The 22,417-nt window shown below is 39.5% G+C and overlaps 1 protein-coding gene and 1 long non-coding RNA gene across 11 annotated transcripts in view; one reads left to right on the forward strand and one right to left on the reverse strand.

Annotated features, from left to right (window-relative positions):
* The window catches only part of OTOA (otoancorin), a 37,089-nt gene that overhangs the window by 2,136 nt on the left and 12,536 nt on the right, over positions 1–22,417 (reverse strand). For 6 of the 8 annotated variants that reach the window (XR_007164667.2, XR_007164665.2, XM_066977558.1 and 3 more), the window contains 17 exons: positions 19,879–20,002; positions 19,273–19,488; positions 18,565–18,729; positions 18,117–18,257; positions 17,481–17,536; positions 17,027–17,144; positions 16,636–16,709; positions 15,357–15,492; positions 14,360–14,550; positions 12,233–12,326; positions 11,293–11,422; positions 7,565–7,752; positions 4,199–4,354; positions 3,431–3,573; positions 2,897–3,033; positions 2,216–2,313; positions 76–330 (listed from right to left, as the gene is read on the reverse strand). Coding sequence is in view for 6 of the 8 variants with exons in the window: in XM_066977558.1 (XP_066833659.1) it covers positions 76–330; positions 2,216–2,313; positions 2,897–3,033; positions 3,431–3,573; positions 4,199–4,354; positions 7,565–7,752; positions 11,293–11,422; positions 12,233–12,326; positions 14,360–14,550; positions 15,357–15,492; positions 16,636–16,709; positions 17,027–17,144; positions 17,481–17,536; positions 18,117–18,257; positions 18,565–18,729; positions 19,273–19,488; positions 19,879–20,002 (2,422 nt within the window). In the remaining 2 variants the exon portion in view is untranslated. The remainder of the gene's footprint in view (positions 1–75; positions 331–2,215; positions 2,314–2,896; positions 3,034–3,430; positions 3,574–4,198; positions 4,355–7,564; positions 7,753–11,292; positions 11,423–12,232; positions 12,327–14,359; positions 14,551–15,356; positions 15,493–16,635; positions 16,710–17,026; positions 17,145–17,480; positions 17,537–18,116; positions 18,258–18,564; positions 18,730–19,272; positions 19,489–19,878; positions 20,003–22,417) is intronic. The other 2 variants (XM_013177212.3, XM_066977559.1) reach the window with 1 other exon arrangement.
* On the forward strand, positions 311–22,068 carry LOC106033583 (uncharacterized). Of its 3 annotated transcripts, XR_010825074.1 has the most exons (6): positions 311–392; positions 11,011–11,138; positions 12,663–12,785; positions 15,784–15,857; positions 20,553–20,606; positions 21,958–22,068. It is a non-coding gene; the product is annotated as an uncharacterized lncRNA (long non-coding RNA). The 3 variants fall into 3 exon arrangements; XR_007164688.2 differs by lacking the exon at positions 21,958–22,068 and having other exon boundaries at positions 20,553–20,784; XR_001205421.3 differs by lacking the exon at positions 21,958–22,068 and having other exon boundaries at positions 15,787–15,857; positions 20,553–20,784.

The raw sequence follows: 22,417 nt of genomic DNA on the forward strand, positions 1-22,417 counted from the left end.
TTAAAAAGTTGATTAGAAAATTCACTCTAGTCTACTCTCAGAAGATGTGAATGATCCTGGTGGGTGCTGAGATACCTGTCCCAGTTGTGCACCAGTGTCCTCCCTTCTAAGCAGGAGAGGGGAGTGGCTGCACTCACCACCTGGAGCTGGGGTCTGCCCCACTGGGGGTGCACAAGCTGTGGTGGGTGCCTCTGGGGTGCTTGTCCTGGCTCCATCCAGCGCCAGCTGAAGGCTCTGGAGCTGTGATACAGTCAGATGCTTACGTTGAGATCCTGTAACCATGGCAGCATTTTCAGGGCCCAGGTTTGCTATTTGTTCTGGGGACAATGCCTGGGAGGAAAAAAAGGCAGAAAGTCATTTAAGCTACTGACAGGCTAGTGGCTCCAACACAGGTAAGGAATCACTGTTTTGCCTTTGGAATGAGGGGAAACAGCCTTCAACATTGTGTTTCTACAGAATAGCTCAACAGAGCTTAGAAAAACCTTTTTGTTCATTTACTTCACTGGCTACTTGTCCATCTTACACCCTCGTCTTTGCTGCTTGGGTCTGAAAGCTTGAGAGGCTTTCTGTGCCAACACTATATTGGACACTGCTTCAATATGTAACTGGAGTTTAATTTTCCAGGCACTTTTCTGATTTGCTCAAAGACTGATGACGCTGTGCATCCTCCTGTGTTTTCATTTGTTTCCTCTTACATCTGCTCCCAAGCAAACTCTCTCGAACCTATGTTCGACCTTTGATTTGAGTTATCAGTAGAGCAGTGAGATAAAAAAGTAATATGCTTCAATCTCATTATTCATTTTCCTCTTTTAGACTGCAAATCTTCCAACTTTGGTCATATTAAAACTTGTGTTTAAAAAGGAACATGGAAATCATAATTTTACAGTATTTGTATCACACAGAAATTAACCAGTCTGTAAAGCCTACATGTATTGGTCATGCTGGATGGCTTGGATTCCAGCTAACAATCTGCAGTCACAAGAATTGCAGCCCTCCTGTACAACGTGCTGTCTGTGCTGCAACAGTTCTGCATCCTAGTTCTACTTTATCTTTGTAAGGGACTATATTCCCCTTCCAAGTAGGTCAGACAATGGAATAAACCCTTCCCAGTTTTTCATTATCTAGCAAATGGTGTACTCTTTTAAAACTAGTAAGCTCAAATAAATGCCTGTCAGTCCAGAAATGTTAAGATAAGCCACTTTAAAACTAAATTAAGGTCCATAATACAATGTAATTTTTCATAAATCAAAAGCTGAATAATATATGCAGCCCTATACAAGATCTGTGTAAACACAAATTCTGCTTTGAATCTTTCAAATGCAGAAAACTGGTCTGGGAAGGTTTCCTGTTATTTGTTAAGCACATTTTGTAGTATCATTACTATTCTTACTAACAAAAATGTATGCTATTTGAAAGAAATTCTACAAGATGATGTAGACCCTCAGCTCTGCCTATTTTCCAGAGAGATAGTTTGACTAAGGACATCTCAAGCTTATCTAAACTGTTGGTGGTACTGTGCAGAACAGTGTTCAAGGAGTTTTTCTCATTTATGGAACCTGACACAGTTAACTATCTGTTTAGCTCATCTGTCCATAAGTATATTGCTTGCCCAGGCATCTGACAGAGACCAGCCTAGGCAGATCATTAATCTTGTCACTAAGTCAAATAACGTCTGGGGCAATGATCTCAAGATCCATGTTCTAATTTCTGGTCCACATTCAGAACAGGTTTAATTAGATGTAATTCCTTTCTGATCTGTATCTGCTTATACAATCTGTTTCTCAGAGCCAACTCTGGAGAATGGTGCCAGATTTTAAGATAATAAAAAGGCTCTTAGGTAGTCAAGCAGAGAAATGTGTAACTGTGATAGCATCTCTGCAAATGTTAATAAACAGAAGAAAGCTCAGATCTGAATACAGTGTCAGAAGAAGGAGTCCTTTCTGTGCTTTCTGACCCTAGATCTTTTCTTTTCCCTTGGGACACATTTGAGGGAAAAAAAAAAAAGCTTGTTTAACATATTTTATGTTCATCACAAATACAGATGATATAGTTGAAAGTTAATGTTTCAGATCTTTGACAGTCTCTCACTTAACTGACCACAGAAAAATTCTTGCTGAAACCCCAAGCCAAACCATAAATCAGTGTGTTGCAGTTCATTCATAAGAGAGTAAAAATTATATACATTTGGTTTCTTCTTCATTAATAAAGCTCTTACTTGGAAAATTTCACCAGGTATGTGGCTTATTGCTATTGGCTGGAAATATGGCATCAGGTTTTTATCAAAAGCTTTCAATTCATCCTCATTCAAACCACCTGCAAAGGTAATACATTTTTTATAAGACTGACTTTTAAGCTAACAAGTTTTAAGCTCTTGCACAAAATATCTAATAAATGTATTTCTTCAATGTTTCATAAAAAAATACCAGTTCTTTTTTTTGTTTTCTCTTTCATTATATTCAAATATTAGAAATAATCTGACCTTAGCTATCGGTATGGAACCTACACTACCCAAGGGACCACTAAATACCTCTTTTGCTTCTAAGAGAGACAGTTGAGGGGAGATATGTTTAAATCTATAAAATCTATAAAAATACAAGCAGTGTTATTCAGGAATGCTTCTTGACAGCTTCTTCTGATACAAGAAGTCTTAGGGAGCATTAAGTGAAATTATTGGAAAGCTTTAAAAAAAAGTGCAATGGGAGGCACCTTATGGAATCTACCACGGCTTTTCCTTAGCACTAAAGAAATCGCTGAACATCCATCCCTGCAGATGACTCCTCCCTGGAAGAAATATATTTTGCCAGTCTAAAAAAACGCATCACTACATGAACCTGTCTCCTACTGCTCAGTAATACTGCTTCACAACTATTACCATCTGCAGTCTGAAGTTTGTTACCTGCTATAGTACCAATCTCCTGTAACACAGAGCCATTCCAGCTAGTTGCAGATCCAAACACAGACTCTGCCATCTTCTTAAACTGCCTCAGAACAGGGGTGCTACACAGCAACAGGCCAATTCTTGCAACAGCAGCACTGCAAAAGGCAACAAGGTTAATATGACATACTGCAATCACATGCAATATTAAAAGTGCTTGGAACATACTTAGTCTGCAGTAGCAAGACTGTAAACCTCTTTTTCAGTTAAAAATATATGTACAAATGCTGCATACAAAAGTTTAATGCTTTGAGCAAAAGCCCAAGTTTCTCAGTGCAATATTTGAATGGTGAGATATAAATGGCAGAGAAAATCTAAAATGGACTATATTTAAAACAGCTACTGTATGCTTTCCACAATATCTATTGCCTTTCTTAAAGCATCTTAAGTGCAAACTAAAAGAGGCCTTTAGGCTCTGGAAATCTCAAAGGAAAACAAACTGCATTTTGTCAACAGAAATACTAATACATATTTCATAAGTATCGAATGTAGTACCTGAATTCAACACTCCTTATGGACATGATTTCTGTGGAGTTCAGAGCACAGAGAATAGCTCCTAATCCAACTAAATCAAAGCTTTTTAATGCACTCATTGTCTGGCCAGAGTCTTCTAGAAAACTGTGCAAAATAGATCTTGCCTGCAAAAATAGTAAGATATTAGGCATGAACAGAGTGAACTTAATTGAAGGTTTTGTTACTAGAAGCTCAAAGTCTTACTGGAAGCTATGGAGTGTTACAATGGAGCCTCCCCAACATATTTAAATGGAGTTTTGCATGGTCTTCAGGACAGGCACTGGCACCACCTCCATGAGGCATCTAAGCAGAGCATGGTTACATGGCCACTTCCGAAATGAAAGCAAGTTAAAAGAATTCAGTGTGTCTTCTGCTGAGTCACAAGGGACCACTTCACCAGAAGAAATGTGCATTGAAATGCCTAACAGAACTGCCCAATTCAATTAAATTGTTAGACAGAAATGCAAATTACTCAAGGGAATCAACATGAAATTTTTAGGTTTTCTAATATCAGGTTGTCCTGCCTTATTTAAGTGTCACATATAGATGGTGACCTGTGTTTAGGACTAAGATTCAGATGTGAATGGGATGTAGGTGCCAAAATGTCTTTGCCAGCCCTCATTTGCAGGGGTCAAGGCTGAAGACAACCAGCAGAGAGTGGTGGGGGTGGCTGTATCAGTTTCCTAGGCAATTCTAGGACTTGAGCCTCAAAAAGCATGAATCCAGTAGTAAATTCAATAATGTACTTACTTGGGTATGAGTCCATTCTGTTTGCTGACTCAGAACAGAAATGGTGTCGATCAGATGTAAATCCAGCTCTTCAATTTCATCTTCAGTGAATGCCAGAGCAATGCGCCCCAGAGAAACAATATGGTAACTCTTCCAGGCTGATAGCGACCCCCAAACCTTTAGAACAGATTCATTAATGTACAGCATCTGTTAGATCATTGTGAGTCTTCCTGTATGTAAACCATTTCCCAAAACTTTGGTTTTAAAAGTCCCAATACCTGATGTAGGCTTCTTTGCACACAAAATGCAGAGACCGGATATTGTGAAGGTTTTCAAGATTCTGCATTAACAATGGTTAGTTTATCTAAAATATCAATACCAATGTATTTAAAACTGGAAGCAGTAGAACTCAGTTTATCTGTGATATAGTTACAGTGACTGAGAAGCTGTTACAGACCAGCCCCAAGGAAATTTTGATTACAGGAAAAGATCTATCTGGATAAGGAATAACGAAAGGGCATCAAGAGCTGGATTTGCAGAGCCTGGAACTGTCAATAATATTTAGCCGATAGTCGATGGGCAGTATTTCTCAGGATGTGGCCAACTGCCTTTGCAAAAAAAAAAAAAGTATGCTAGGTTCTGGATGAAGGGAGTAACTTGAACAAGACAGGTATAAGGAAAAAAAAAAGTTCCCTTTAAAGGTCTCAGATACTTCAGCAACGTTGCAATGTTAGTTGGTACAGGGAAGTTTTCTAGTATGATTGTGCCGCTAAGTTCATCTAGAGAAATAAATGTAAAAAGCCAGTCCTGGGCTAAGCTAACCATTCCATGGAAATACTTTTTCTATTTTCAGGATTGCCACGATCTAGCTTTTGTTCAAAAAGCTTGAAGGGTGAATGCTAGTGAGGACTCACTGAAGAAATCTCTCTGTACTTGCCTACTAAATAGTGTTTGCACCTTCAGATACATGTGGTGCTGTACAACCCACAAAGGGCCAGACCTCTGGAATAAAATAATTCTCACCCAGAGTTGCTGACTATGCGCTGTTCATACCAATATGCACATCTGAGACAGAGCAGCCCCAAGGCTGCTGAGGTGTTTCTTCTCAACTATGACACTTGGGTTAAAGATTTGCTTAAGAGAGGCTTTTGCTGGACCTGTACCTCCTGACTGAGTTTCCACTGGATCTTTTATGCTGGTTTTACAGTATCATAAAGAAACAGAACAGGGGCCTAAGCCTGGGAAATTTCAGTCTTTCCAAAGAAAAGAGACAGTAAAAAGCATTATCCTGATTTTAAAGCTCCTAATTCTCTAGCTTAAGAGGTACACGAAACACATACAGTTAAAAATGTTGTGTGTCTGTTTCCTGATCTAGGTCATAAAATACGGGTTTGAGCTGTTTCATAAATAGCATCATCTGACAGCGCTGCATGAAATCTCAGCCATAATGGTATAAATAACACAACACATTAAAACTGAACCACTCCTTTGTCCTCATTCACCTAGAGAATGCAAATCCATACATCTGTTACTATCACAGAGCCTGGAGACCTTCCACTTACAAGTGAGCTAAGCTGCTTACTTTCATTAAGACCCAATCTGATAACTATTTTTTTTGAACTAGTTTGGGACCACGAGTAGTATGTTGTTTATTTTGGAGTAAATAAATCAATTTAGGAGAAATTAAAGCTGGCTTAATCAAACATTTAATCAAAGATGCCCTTTAGTTAATAATATAACAGCATCTTATACATATAATGTCGAAGAGCTGCAGTTGTTTTGCCTGTACTATCTGATTTCTCATGCTCGGCGTTCAGCGTATATAGAAAGTCTGTCCTTGTCTAGCAGCAGTCTGTCTTACCACAGAGACCCAATATACAAAATTCAGTGCACTACAGATCTGTGTATCTTTCAGTATCTTTGAATTGAACATAGCTAGGCTTGGAGTATATTAACCTTGTAGACAATTTCTCTAGAGCAGATACCACTTCGTAAGCACACCATTATATTGCACTGCTGTAAAACACTTCAGTTTCCACCATCTCAGATAATAAACTAACATTCATCTCCTCGTTTTTTTTTTCCCTTTTTCCTACCCACATATCTCTGTGTTGACAGAGGAAGGCTGTCTCGGGACGGAAGCATTTGACACGGGGGGGCTGTTGTCCTACCCCAGCACGGCAGCAGAAACACAACTGCAGTCACTGTCAGCTTTCAGAAATCTGACCAGTGCTCTCTCCCTTCGAGCACCTGTAGTTCAGGAGTTTTAAAAGCTGAGCTGCACTTCTGAAAACTGCACTTTCGGCCTTATTTACCCAAAGGTCATGGTCAGATCCACTGCTCTGACTGCAACTCGTGATTACAAAGATACTGCCCAGGCCCACCTTGACCCTTGTCCCAGCCCTCAGATCTCCAAGCATCTGCACTGGTCCTACTGGCAGTCAACTGGACTTGTAGATGCTTCCTACCCTTGTTCTGTCAGAGCGAACCATACAAACAACTTTTTAAGGGTTGGATCATTTTGGTAGAATAGGATTCAGAAGTAGCTAGCCATGAAGAGATGGAGACAGAGAGCAGACAGCCTCCATCAAATGCTGGTGACATGCTGCTGAAGACAGCCTGGGCTCAGTAACCTCTTCACCTCTGGGTCTTCTGCAGCCAAAACAAATGGTTTCACTATACCCTAAGGCTTTTTCTGGCTGAATCAAAAGTCTGTTTGTGACAATACCAGGAAGCAGTACGAGGAGATCACCCCCAGGAGGGTGAATCACCAGTGCCAGGGATGGGGTGACGTGTGGCTTTCAGGAGCCCACAGCTGGACAAGGGGACACTGATGAGCACCCAGGCACCCTGCTGATGGTGGCCCCGGACACAGGGCACAGCGCTGGCATCACACAACCATGTCCTGCGCTCTGGCGAACACCATGGGCACAGGCATCAGGCCTGTGCCCAGGGTAGAGACCTGTTACTTACCCAGCTAAATATCCTCTTGGTCCATCTGGTTTTATGCCACCATAAACTACATTTAACATAGATGTAAACACTAACACTCTAAGCTGAATTCTCAGCAGGCCAACCAAATTCCCATAGGACAGCTTGCTGGTTTTTCATTTATAAAAGAAAAGCAAGAAGCAAGCAACCAAAAAGCGATGGGAAAGCAAAAGCACTCAAGTTTTTCAGCAGCCAATAGCTCAGAACAACTTGCCTGTTGACTCTAAAGCAAGACAATAGCTTTCTATCACCATCTCACATTATTTTTCCAATAAGCAATAGATATTCCTGCAGCAATAGTGACATTGCCATAACACAGTTATTTTAGAGCTGCATAGTTCAATAACAGCAAGTCAAATTATGGATTTAATTTTCTTTCACAGACAGTATAGTTACCTGCTTGGCTTTTTCCTTCAACACCATAAGCTGTGAGCTGTTAAAACCAGAGACAGTCCCAAGACGTTCCACGTTTTTGTCAAAAGTCCTTGCATCCATGCATTTCAGTTCCTGAACTGACCAATAGACATTTGCTTCTGCTAATTTAATAATTTCATCTGAAGAAGGGGCTCTGGTTCCAAGGCAATCTGGAAAAAAAAAGTGAAATACTAAGAGTTTTCCTCAAGGAGACTGCAAAAAGGAAATTTACCAATAGGAAAATTTAAGAGGCTGACAGACTGTGAATTAACTGCAGCCAATGTGATATTGATTAACTAATTATCTTACAATGAAATTATTTCTTTAAATATTTACATCATTGATGTAGTGGATACAAAAGCAGAATTTGCCTAATTAGCGAGAAATCAGGTACATTTTTTGTCGTCCAAAGGCAGTGCATGCTGGAAAAGAAAAGAGGAGTAGCTGTATTTCAGAACAGTTACATTATAGAATGCCGGGGAAAAAAACAAAACACTAACATCTGAATGCGCACAGTGCTAAGAGCAACCAAGATGTTCCAAGTTTTTTCAAGTCCAGTTCTGTAAAGGAAGCAAAACCCAGGCAAGGGCTTAGCCTGCGGTCAAAGCAGTGCTCACTGGGGGCTACGCTGCAGTAGGAACGCAGATCTCTGGAATAGCTTCAGTGGAAGCCTCCTTCCATGGCTAAGGCTGCTCACCCCTGCTCTCCCAGAAAAGCTGCAGCTGAATGAACTTCATGTTTAACCGGCACATATATGAACCCAGCTCAGTAAGAAAGTAACAACCACAAGGGGCCCCTTCATGCTAAAGTACTGTGACAGAGATGTATGGCTTGTAAGACTTGCCTGACATTTAAACAAGGTGAAGACAGAAACTGGATGTGTCAGAGGAGCACGGTGCTTGTTCTCCGTATCAAGCAGATTGTTAAAATGTCAAGAATGAGAGAGAGTGGCTCACTTAGAGCACAACTGTTTGGACAGACAACCTGCATTTAAAAATCTGATTTATGGGCAGGTTCTGGATCCATGCATGATCAAATGAGATATTTTCCAGTGTGAGAATTAACAAAACCTGATCTTTGCTGGTGTAATCTACATCTAATATTGATGGAAAGCAGAAACTGGAATCCTAATGTGCTCACTTACTTCTCTTTCTCCTGTCACTAATTTAGGAAAACCTTATCAAATAATGACCTAAACCAAACAATCTCTACATGTCTTTAGATATGGCCATTAGCAGTAAAAATCAAGAGTTTCACAGATGCTCTGTCTGAGCTAAGCTCCCACACATAAATAAAGTGAGGATGTACAAAGTAGATTTGTACTTTGAAAGGAGGCAGAGGAGGGATTTATTTGCATCAAAGGAAGCTGCAGTAGTGGGTAGAACACTGAAAAGATTGAATCTGTTGAGCAAACGAAAATGTTGTTCAGCTTGCAGTGTACCAGCTGATGTTCTGCTCTCCCTGTATGTGCTCTCCTGTGAAGCTGCATTGTTTCACTTTCCCATGCTGCAAAAAGGTCAGCTTTTCTCATGTAAATACTGGCATCCAGACACAATGCAGTTCCCTTCCCCAAGTCGTGAAAACCTATTATTTTTTGTTCATGGAAAAAAACATTGATTTTATTATTTGCAACATACCAGATACATTGGCACTATTACAGAGGGAAATACTAATTAGACTCCTGGCTTTACTTCCTGTATCTGATGCTATTTCATTCTTCCTTCTACTATATAATCATATTTAGTTTGATGAACATATTATATAGGTAATATATTATAACATCTCAGTGCTGTGAGGTAAGCAACTTGAATTCTTTTTCCACCAATGCCGCTCCATTCTGGTAGCATCTTGGACAGATGATTCCTCATATGCTCCAACTTGCCTTAAGCAAATGAGTTTTGCCCTCATATGCTCCTATCTGCCTTAAGCATCACCTGTGCTTTTTCCTTGGCGTAGGCATAGATGTAAGAACTGTCACTGTAATTATTACTTTTGTTACTATTCGCTCACAACCAGACAGTAGGAAATGTTAATTATCAGGTTGGTAGCATGGAGAACCATCCATGTCATTCTAAAGCCACTTTCCTAGTAGTTAATTTTATAGTGATTTAGAAGTCAGAAATCTTCAATCCTTACTGAAACTACTGTGTGAGCTCTGAGGAGTTGATAAGATTATGTTTGGTAACAGAACTTCAATACCACACATGGACTATAGAATTTCTTGGACTAGAACAAACAATCCCTCCATTGCTCATCTTCCAGTCTTGCCCCCAGCTACGCCAGCACACCCTGAGTGAAGAGTGAGCAGCCTTGGAACCCTGTTATCCTTTGACAAAGATCATTAGTTCCACCGGCAAGTTCATATTGGTCTTGCAGTGCAAGTATGAGACAGCTCTGCAACTGCACTGGACATAAGTTTGATTAGAGGAGCCTTTGGGATTTGTGTGTTGTGATCCAGAGTTCTAAAAAATCGTCTGTGAGGACAAAAATGTGCTGAAACATCTGATGCTGAACCTTTAATCCTGTGGCCCATGCCTACACATTTCTTAATTAATTTCTTAACAGTTAATGATCTGGTGGTTTATTTGTTCAGGGAAGAGTGAATTTGATCCATTCAGCTTGACTCTGCTACTCTATCAGCTTGATCCTGCTTTTTTAGAGCATGAAAAATGTGTAATGACTTCTCTGCTCAACAGAGGTCATGGTTTTGTTCAGGCAATGCAAAATACAGCTCTGCAGAACACTTTCTATCTCCCTCTGTATATGAATACAACATTGTAAAGGACACCACAGTCATCATTCAGAATTGCTATTATACAAGTGGGAGGATTTCCACGCAGGCACAGGGCTAGGTGGGAGCTTGGACGTGCATTCTGTTGGACAGAACCGATGGGGAGGTTTTCGAAGGCATAAAGGTAGACAGTACCAACCTCCCTGAAACTGTTGGCCTCTAAATTCTAAGCAGTGCATTCAAAAGCCTCCCCTACAGCATTGTCATTCTCCACAGCACAGAACAGCATGGCCTAAAAATTCTGCCTAGGTGAATTTAAGATAAGAGAAGGAATTGTTGTAATAGAATATAGAGTATGCATTTTCTACAAAGAAAATGATCCATTTGTCACTAGCGATTCTAGTAGACTGATTGCTAATTAAAATATATTTTAGATTATAATAAGCTTTGCCCATTTGGACAGACAAAACACGGTGCCACCACCGATGTCATATTTCAGAACAGCTGAGTCAACACACGATCATGTCTGGCAAAGGATTAACTATGTGTAAGCTTTTGGCACAATAGTAACTTGTCACCTCCACTGCTTCTTAATTCAAGGAAGCTTAATTTTGTTACAAAGGAAGCCAAAAAAAAAGCCAAAATAAACAGGAAACCGTAATACAAGTCATTAATCTTTTCCTTTGTGCACTCACAGCCATGCCAGGAGATGTTAACCATGCAATCATGTACTGAGATCAAGTTTTTCAGCAATTGGTCAGTGCATCAGACGGCCACAGGCAACAGAGTAAAGACTCATTGTTTTAGCTAGAAGATTGATCCTTGGTAAGTTACTTAATGCTGTAATTTTTACTGGCCTGCTCTTGGAATGCATTTAATGACTAAGTCAAAACGAAAAGTCAGTTTAAACTGCACCAGCAGAGCCCCAAATGCAAATTGGGCACTTTAACACCACACAGATACCAGGTGAAACACTCACCTGGTCTGACGAGAGGTGGTTCAATGTTGGCAGTGGCATTGGAGACGGATTCAAATACAGTTGATAGAAGCTCTTTGGCTGAAGAAATTGGCCTTACTGTCTTTGTTATTTGCAAAATGATATCCTGGAACTTTAAAAGGAAAGCAAAACAATGAGTAAGACATCTTTCCCCCTTTTAAAACAAATTGTTTTGGAGAGACACTCCTGCAGACCTCAGCAAAGTAGGGGTTAGTAACAGCTCAGCCTCCTTCCGAGTTGTGCAGATGTTTCACAAGAGAAAGAGAATAAACCAACTGCTTCTGAAAGGTTAGTGGTAGATCTTTAAGGAAAAGCAGTATTAGAAACAAAACAAATTCAGAGCAATTCTTCCTCTTGTATGTCCTCTCAGCTTCTGGCAACATCTGAGACTGCCTCCAGACCTTATTGTAGCAACGAGCTCCTCTGTTACATGATATACAGTATGGAAAATATTTTGTTTCAAATTTGTCAGATAAATATAAGAATTGAGGATATAGACCCAATTAAATTATGAGGAATATTTTTTACCTGTTCACCTTTTTTTCAGGCTTTTGTGATGTTTTGACCTTTCTCCTCCACCCTGCTAGACACCTCCCTTTCAGTTGAGAAGTCCCATGCTATTTGGGCAATTATATGCGTTATCTCCTGAGGAAAAATTGCTGACTGTGCTCACATATTTCTGCAGAATAATGAAACCTCATTCCAGTACAGTTTAACCCTATGCATAAAAAATTGTAAGATTATATGAACTAAAGAGGGCAAAGAAACTACAAAGTGCAATGCTGAGGATATCAGTTACTACTGTGTGTGCTACGTTGTACTTTGGGCAAAGGGCCACATATTCAGGTTACATAACTTAGACTGTGAAACCCAAATTCTAATATTCTCTCTTACAAAATTAAAAGTTAAAATAAAAACATACCTTTTCAGCAAGTACATTTAATTCTCCTTTTGACAACTGAGCTATGAATGGTCCAATATCTAATGTTGTTTCAGCTGTCCAGTTCTTCGGGGAGCTGAAGAAACATTTTGGAAAAGTATATTGACCCAGAATGTTTGGAATCAAAATTATACTAAAACTTAAGAGTTTTTATTATGCTGTATTATATAGAAGAGATAGCTGCTCCTATGCCAGTGTGATGAATCATACGTATTAACATCAGACTCTACTTTCTCATCTCTCTCTGACGTAGGGGGCATTAGTGGAATTCAATACATTCAGAGGAAGCCTTCAAACATTGCAGTCATGGAGCTTTGTTCTCTCTCTCACTCAATGTTCATAGCATTCTTAGCATGACAGTGTTCAAGCGAGGAGAAACAGACCTTTAAAAAAAAATCCCATTTTCTCTCAGATTCATGCTGCAATAGTATCCTGCTAAATGGCATCAAAAGAGAAGCAGAAACCTCACAGCCAAACCTGAAACCATCTTTTTTCCAAATACCTTATCCTAAGGATCAACTTGGTTAATACTCAGGTAAGCAATATTTACCGGTACTTGCTTAAAAATTTGAACAAACAAACAAGCCTATTCCAATATTAAACTATGTGCAGTTTTACACAGGCTGGTTTTCATTGCTGTTGGGCAACTGCAGCTTTCTCTGATGCCAACAGGAGCTGTGGGTGCTCATCATTTCTGAAAAACAGGCCCGCGCACACCTCACAAGAGTGGACAGTTTCCCCCTGGTTCTGAAAAGATCAAATTCACTAAGCAATTCAGGAAAGTAACTCAAACTTCTTGAAACTAAGGGACGGGAACATGAAACATAGGTGATGAAATAGAAAACTTAAATACCTATCTTATTGGCTCCATATTTTTTACTCTCAGTGCTATTTTCTTCATCTGTAATATCAAGAGTACTGAAAGGCAGCTCTAACACCTTGGAGAGCCACATCTAATGACACCTAAGCCATTTCTGTAGTAGAGATTTTTTCTATGATAGGTACCATACGTCCTGAAATAACATGTTAAATTATTTGTACGAATAGGAAGGAAACTCTGCTCTGAATGGTGCTGAGAGTTTCAAAATATATGTTGCTTAGCACTATGCCTATTTGGGCTGTGAGACACAAATCTGACAAACCCACTCAGGAGTTGATTTAAGACGCAAATCTGACACGTTTGCCAACCCACTCGGGAGTTGATTAAGAGAGCACTTGGATAAATAAATTTCATCCTGCAAGTCCCTGCAGAAGGTGGTAGTCCAACCAGTCTGTTACTAGTGTGTGTTCTCATAGAAAACTTTGTGGAGTTTGTTGCCCCATTATGAGGGCACTGGACTAGACAAGTATTTTCTTAATAATAAAATGAAGTATTATTTAGCACAGCGAACCATGATTCATTCAGATTTATGCAGGGATGGTTTCCAGTGGAAAATATATCTACTCCATTACCAGAAAAAGCTGACAACTAGGAGGAACCTGAATGAGCAACTAAAATGACTAGAAGCACCGAGTGACAGACTTTGGGACTGAAGGCATGGTCAGAAACTGTGTGTTCAGTCTCTGTCTTCAAATGCAAGATATCTCTAAGAGAAAATGTAAGAGACAAATGGTATATCCTTGCCAGAGGACAACTTTGCTTTTTGCATGACTGATACAGCAGCGTGGTTCAAACCAGCCTCCTAATCTGAGTCATTAATGACATCCAACGTGCTTTCCGCTCTGTTGCTTCACTTGGTTGAACTTTACATCCCTCTGCTTCCTGCTCTGGCTCTCTCCCTTTGCCACAGGTTGTCTTTATTTCTCTTCTCACACCAGTGCATTGAGCGTGAGAATTCTTTGCATTCCTGTGCCATGCATTGCCAGTAACGCTCTTGCTCTTGCCATGCCAGATTCTCTTTGCCTGCCCCTCCCTCAACTGTTACGCTTTCTCTCCTTTTTCTCTGGGACTTAACTCATTCAGAGTGTCCCTGGGGCTGTAGTTTGTTCCACAGTTATCACATTACACACCAGAACAGAAATGTCATTCTAGTGAGCAAAGAACACTGCCTTAATACCTTGCATGCCTTAACCATCAGCAGAAGCAGGGCGGTATACCTAATACCTTACCCATATAACTCAAGGAGTTTGTATTTAATTTCAGTCTTCTGCTCATGGCTGAGCTGTTGGCAGAGTTTGAATTGATGAAGGGCTGCTGCCATTGCCTTCAGGGACATTCTGTCATGTAGAAAGGTTGGAGGTAAGTGGCAGATTAGATTTCCGAGTAGGTCAACATCATATTCATCAGCAATGGAACCATTCTGAAACAAGAAGCATTTACCTTGTTGGTAGAGCTAATCTTGGCTCTTGCCCTGTATCACTCAGCTGCATCAAAACACATTTAAAGCTTTGTGATCCTCTAAGGAACAAAGACACAACAGTTTGCACTGGCAACTTAATCTATAGTTTCTGTTGAAGCCACTTTATACTTCTTGCTCTTACCAACAAAACTGGTGATATTTAATAAGCACTTGATATTTAATAAGCATTCTTTGTTTATTTCATATTGAACTACACTTAAAAAATAATTAAAACCAGATCTCCTGCCACAATCTCCAGGCAACCACCCAACAAGCGCAGCAGCAGCGCAGTTCTGCTAGCTAGGAGAGTCCTCACATGGCCCTGTGTGGCAAAGGGGCCACAAGCTCTTGCTATCACAAAGCTTCACTCTGTGGGATTTTTCTAGCCAAAAACACAAGGGATTATAGGGCTGGTTTTTACGTACAAGGACATGAATAATCACAGCTACATCAAGAACTAGTTTTCCCTAAAAACTGGTGACTGCTGCAGCTCTTTGGTGGCAGAAGCCACAAAATATGCCAGGTACACAAACACAGAGCCGAAAACATCAACCCAAGACACAGGCTCTACCTACAGAAGAACACGAGCATCTGCATGCAGATTGGAGAGTAGAAGCAGGCAGTATGACTTTGTGATGCACCACATGACAACAAAGGGAGACAAAGCTATTCAGCCACTCTCACTGAGTTTGGAACGGTCAGTGGCTAATTACAGATGACTTCTGTGCAGCTTCCCCTCTACCACTGGCCCCCCTAACCAGGCCTACCAAGCACTCCTGCACTTTCTGCAGGACAGCGTCTTTTTTGTGAAGGCTTGGATTCAAGAGGTCCACCTCAGTCTTCCCAAGGCTTTCAATGAAAGGGACACACAGAGGGCCCGAAACATACTCCAGGTACTCAACCCTGCCAAAATAATTGAAATGGTCTCAGAATGCAAACCTGACTCTCAGATGCCCAAAACCACACCCATAAAATCTGTGGAGACTGAAAAAATTCAGAGGCAAGCCTGAATTTGAAAAATGATAAACTAGGCAGGCCAGAAAAGTTGCAATTAATCCCAAACATATTTTAAATTAAATTAATTCCTTTTTAAACAGAACCATTTTATTTTCTCATTTTTGATCATTTTTTTCTTAAATTAGTTAAAAACATTCTGGCAAAATAATAGTTCTCATGCCATTTTATCTCTTTCAGCAGGTGTGAAAAAAGAAAGAAAGAAAAAGGAGAATTCACATGTGAGGAGTTACAGCTCAGCAGTTCCTATCAAGGTATGATCGTTAATTGTTTTCTGAGGAAGAAAAGCTGTTACTGAATATTACTTGACTACTTATATCATGCAAAATTTTGCTAACTAACAAAAAATATTTCTGAACACATTGAAATGTTTTTAACAACACAGAGCAGTACTCTTGGGCAGCAATGTGATGGCTTTATCTTACATTCCCGCTTTCAAAAAAAAAACACCATAAAAAAAAGGTAAGTGGAACTAAGTGGCATATTAAAAAAAAAAAAAAAAATCAAGCAACCCGCCCCCCCCCCAAAAAAAAAGAGTATCACAATATAGGAAAAAAACAACAAAAATGCAAAGAAAAAAAATCCAGCGTAAACTACATTTAAGCTAGTTTTGTGATTCTCAACAAGACACTCATGACAGCCTACTCAATTATCCCCTTTATTTCAGCAGGCATCAGAAACAGCGTAAACTGTTTTACAGCACAAACAACATTACAGACTTTTCCATTGCTGCTGTATCACTGTGCTGTGATTCAGTCTGCACAGAGCATGCTTCAAAGGAGTCTGATTTCAAGGATGCAAAGGAATTCACAACTGGGACAAAAATAGGGTATACTAAAAGACACCGGGTGTTACCAGCTTTCACTTGACGTAGACTTTGGCTGCAGTCAGCAAACACTTTTTGTGTTATCTTTTACCTGAATTACTGGCTTTCCCAGGGCTGAAGAGGTTATTAAAAAAGTGCTCACAAGGACTACTCCGAATGTTCTACTATGGATGTGCTAACTTAAGATACAGTAAAATGTAACTTACGGCAGTACCAGCAAGAGGAAGGGAGGAATGGATGCACTGGAGGATTTCCAAAATTTCCAAGCCAAACAATTAACCTAAAAGTAACAAAAAATTAAGATCTTAAGTATTTGTTATTTTTGAGGAAGAACTGAAATATGGCTTGTAAATTAGCATATAGAAGACTGTGCATGTTATCTTCAGAGAGAATATTTTTCTTTTTACAGAGGATTTTAATTTTTCCAGACATCAGAGATAAAACACCCTATATTTGGGTGCATAGGAGTGTTTGTATCTTTCCAGAAGTTATATATATATTTCCAGACAGATTATTCATGGATTAGCAAGTTGGAATGACTGTAGAAACTTCTTGCAATTCCTAAGTGAAAAATGAAATTGCTTTTTTTGGTCTTACCTGATACGGAGAAAGCAGATGAAGGTTCTTTTCAAAGAATTTAAAATGGCTTAAAAAAAAATCTGTGCCCATACTTTCAATCAACTGGCAAGTCACTCCTTTCACAAGCTGTCCTGTGCTGATAGGGAAAGCAAAGTTCAAATTTTTCAGTATTTTTAGCAGAATTCAGTCCTTACTCCCCACAACAATGTCCTAAGATTTAGTTTCTACAACCACCTCCCTTCTCTTTCTTGTAATCTAAAGGCTGTCAAAAGAAAACAACAACAAAACAATACCTCTGCAGTGCAGTGATTTGGATTTGGAGACCCTTTTTAAGGAAGAAGCTGTTATCTTGTGGTACCAAGGAATGAATAAACAAAACAGTACAAAATAACTACATAGTGTTTACCTCAAAGTTGTTTTGATCACAGATCTAGACTTAAACCCCTTTCCAAAGACAGACTATCATCCATACCTTAGGAGGTCAACAGGAGAGCTCTTCTTAGACAATAACTCATACAGATATAAAGCCTGAAATAAAAACCACCACACAAAGTTAAACTTCGCTAATGCAGTTGAAAGATACAATAACTACTGCAAGGTTTTTGTTTGCTTAATGCTCTTATGTACCCTAAAGGCATTTCTGGGGTCCAGCCTGGCCAACAACAAAGTTTTGCAGGCATCCAGTGGTGAACCTGTTCTTCATAAGATATCAGTGACAGGCACTGCAGGATGACGTTAAACATGTTTGTGGAACATGACCACAGAATAAAATTTAAGTTTAAAGGGACCTCTGGAGGTCATCTGGTCCTTCTCTGGAAAAGCCAAAGGACTGCTCGTACATGCAAGTATCTAGTATACACAGTACCAGAAAGAGAATTTATGGCAGAAACTTTAAGATATTTGAACTCAGAACATTAATGTTTTCCTTTCCACTATATTGACTTAGAATCCTGTCAGGCTCTAAGTGACCACTAGTTGCTTACATGAAAACATACTTGCGGCACTTTCTTCCTTTTGCCTACGTTCCTTTAACACCTATTACAACACTTTTCCTATTCTCCCATCATACTAAATCGCAGTGGAATGGAAAGCTCACAATGTTTTTTACCTGGCTTCTTCTTAGTTCTTTTTCTTTCATCACTGAAGAATTATATCCAGTCCCTTTCCATAAATCAGGAAGAGATATTTCTCTAAAGAAAGCCCCTTGTATATCTGTGACTGGTGAAGAAAAATCTCTAGATGAAGCTATCTAAAAAGCGGAAGAGACAAACACATGACATTTCAGAACTTATGCTTAGAATTACAGGATCTGACTTTCTATTCTGTATAATATTTCTCTAGAGAGGATAAAAGAAAAACTTGTCAGTTTAAAAAAAAAAGCCATAGACTAAGCTAGAGAGAGCCTTCAAAACAGCCTTCTTTTCCAGAAAAAAAAACAACACTAGAAATATTAACCATTGAGTTAAACCCACATCTCAGTGATAACATTTTAAATCATGCTCTGAATATTATGCTTTATTATGCTTTTGCACAAAGAGAACCTTCTACACAGGTACCTTCCTGAGGATCCCTTGTTGTTGTGCAGGTGATAAGTCTGGCGAGTATTGGGACGTTGTGCCTCGAATGACCTGAGAAAGCTCCTTTGGGTTCATCCTGTAGAATGACTGAGTGCTAATACCAGTTACCAATGCACCCATTTGACTAACATTATAAAATAAAACCTGCAGACATAACAGAGAAAACAAAGTTATCTGGGTTGTGTACAGCAGACACATTAAAAGTGAAAGTTAATAAATCAAAACTACTTTTCTTGAATATTTAATGCCTTTCTTGCCTAGGGATGTACTTTCCTCTGATATTTTTCAATCCAGACAAGACTGTCCAGGGAACAAATACAACCATTTTCCAGAGGCTCCTTTATTTTGAAACAGAGAAGCCTGATTCCTTCCATTACGATATATTTTAATATATAGTCCAATATATAGTCTTTGATCATGCAAGTTCTGCTGCATGTGGCAGCAATACAAACAAAATAATATATACAACTGCCAAACGCAAATAGGCATTCTCCATGTCACTGGAAAATTACTTTAGGCTACAGTTTTGAATGTTTTTATTTAATTTAAACAAAAATTTCTAACCACTAACAGTACTACAAAAAGTGTCATACTGATACTAAACTTTTCAACATCTACAATTATTGTTGAGAAAAAAGACATTTCACTATTACAAAAGAGAAGACAGGAAAGCTATATCAAAGGTACCTTTTCATAAGAGAGGTATTTACTGGATAAAATCATAACTTGGCTTTTTGCCCATCCAGAGACTTGGTTTAGTGTTGCAATAGCATTATGAACCGCCTCAGGTGACAAAGATTCCAGCTGACCTGAAGTCAGTCCAACCACAGCGTCTGACAGCGATCCAAGGATATCATTCAAAGTCTGGTTCTGCATAGCAATATTCAAGAGCTGAGATTTGAGCTAAAGCAAACAAACAAACAAAAAAAAAAAAACAGATGGGAAACAAAAGTCTGCCAAGAACAAATTTCTAATTATCACCCAAAACTTTAACTGGAGTTTTTGGAATAGAAATTGGCAAGCATTTAGTGACCACACAGTTCATAAAAATCCAAAAGTAGAACCACAGTTGTCAAAAGAAATACGGAAGAAACAGAACAAGAAAAGAATGAGCACTGTGGAAAAAAAAAAAAGATAGGCTTTTATTCTTTGCATCATACACTCAAGAACTATTTCCTTTATTTCTTAGATCCCAGTAATTTTTCCACTCTTTTTTTTTTTTTTCCTCAATTCAAGAAGTCCCTCCCTCCTTTGTTTTCAGGAATAGGAAAAACGCACGAGCACGGTACCCACCTTCTGAACCTCGGCCTGGAAACCTCTCAATTGATTGCATTTAATCATTTGATGAAGCAAAGCCCGGGCCACAGAGGCATCCATCTGTTCCATGTCATCATAAAAGCAAACCAACAAACCTAGCCTATATGGAAGAAATACATTAGCTAGCTTCTGAGATAAAAGCTGTCACTCTCAGGAATGTGAAATATGGTATACCCCACTTGTGCACCAAACCTAAGTCATTTGTTTGTCACCAACGCTTTAAGAAGCGATCTTTAAAACTCTACATGGCCTGAAATGTGGATATGAGAGACTTGCACTATTCTCTGTAGTTAGCTAAACTCTACTCATATTTGTGCTGTCAAAAATTTAAGTTCCCCCGTTCCATTTGTCCATTCCTGGACTTTCCCAGTTACTAGACTCCACTGCCCTTGGCAGAATTGGCAGTATAATCTCCACTTTGAAAAGGATGGAGGGCTATTAAGAAGTCCCAAAGTAGCTTGCTGAGTTTTTATCTGGATTGAATGTACACTTTGAACTCTACTTCAAATCCTGCTTGGATTTCACAAGTAACACAACTCATTCATGTGGTGGCACAGCAGTTAGAGCATTGCATAGCCTCTCTGTTGTCTCAGGTTTAAAGGAAGCCTACTGTACTTCTCACCAAACATATTTCTTTATCCCTACGACAGGCCCTTGGATGGATTCAACGTGCTGTGGTTCATCACCTCAGTTGTGCCAGAACAGTAAGGCTGTGTTGTGAACCAGATGAGGAGCTCATTTGTCTCCACACTCTCTAACATTTCTTGGCATTTTCATTAACCTCTGTAAAGTGCAACCATGGCTGTAGTTAGTGGGCACATATCCTCACACCACCAAGGGCTAGCACCTGCTGTACACGGCCTCCTGACTTGTGCCTTGGGAATATTTGTTGCCATTACCTGCAGGCCTCCATGGATGGAGGCCTGAATTGTGCATCGCTCTCTCTGGATTTGAAACTTTAAAGCAGTGGTGATGAATTAGTTTATAGGAAGCCTGAATCAGTCCCATGTCGCTGAAAACTCCTAGCCTTTTCTTTCGTAACTTATACAGGACAAGAACTTGCAAAGATATGGGCAAAGCACAGCTCACATGCTGCAGTCTGTGTTTTTTCCAATTCAAGGATGCGGGTGTAGGCAGAGTTCAAATGTCCACACCCAGATGTAAACTAGATCAACAGTGGACAATGCTGCGGCCGCAAAGTTCATAAAAACAAAAAAAATCTGCTGCGTACAAAGTCTCAGCTTTTAGTTCCCCATGTCCCTCAACAACAACCAGCCTAGTGATGTAACAACCTACTGCTTCTGCAGCCCATCTGAATTCATGGGACATCATCAAACTAACATATAAATCAAAGAAACATTATAACTGCACTTTTATAACAAATAATTACCTTCTGATGCATTATTGCATAACCACCAAGAGCTCTTTGTCTCCTTTGGGATTGGCAGTAATGAATAACGCTACTTCTTAAAAGTAAAAGTGCATTTAAATCATCAGTATGGTTAAAATGAGTAACATAAAATAAGTGTGTTGGGAAAATGGAATATATTAAGGATTATGGAACATGATATTCCTCTCATTGGTGACAATCTGGCACCTCTCATGAGTGATAAAATCACTTTAAAAATTTCTGACATGAAATCTAGACAGTGGGCATAATTCTTTTGTCGCTTACATCCCTGACAATCAACAACACTTCATGGAAGTCAATGAGTTACACTGCAATAAAGACAGGAGCTCTGAAGTCATAAAGCATATTCTCCATTATTTTAAACCTCTAAGGTATCCCCCAAGGAGACTACAAATAACTCCAGAAAGTGGTGTCTTGGGACTAAATACATCCACTTATATGACAGCGCAAATGTAAATGCATAGCACTCTCCTGCATGTAGCTCATGCTCACTGCGTATTTATGAATAAAAGCTAGCTTTTTTTTTTTGTTATTTTTAAAATAAATTCAAAAAAAAAGTGCTTATTTGAGAGCCCTAAAAGTGCAGTTTCCTGCTTGCACACATAAAAGTCACAAGCATCTAACCACGGCTCTTCTCTGCTCAGTAGGACCACTTGTAAAGAGGACAAGGATGAGCAACCCCTCTGGTGACACCATCAAGTGGACACCACCTGCAGCCCTGGCTGGTGTGAGCTACAATTTCCTCCTTAAATCCTAACTGTAACACAATTTCCACAAAATATCTGCTGTGATTTGAACACCCAAGGCAGCTTGTGTCCTGTCATCCCAATTTATTTTATTGCTGTACCATACGACAACAGTTTTGACTGAGTCCCCCAGACACTGCTGTGGTCCTCTTATTGATACTACAGACAACTCCTCGCTGCAGAGCTGGAAACAAAACATCAGCTAATTAGGCACATGTCCAAAATTCATAAAATAGCAGTTCTTCACTGTTGCTAACCCGGGTTGGATTTCAGCCTAGATTTTTCTGCTAGAAGGAAAAAGCTATGCCACATCAACAAACTCATCAGCTATTTACTGCATATACTCTTCTCTTTTCTT

This window comes from Anser cygnoides, chromosome 15 (genome assembly GCF_040182565.1).
Source record: "Anser cygnoides isolate HZ-2024a breed goose chromosome 15, Taihu_goose_T2T_genome, whole genome shotgun sequence".
Classification (NCBI taxonomy): domain Eukaryota; kingdom Metazoa; phylum Chordata; class Aves; order Anseriformes; family Anatidae; genus Anser; species Anser cygnoides.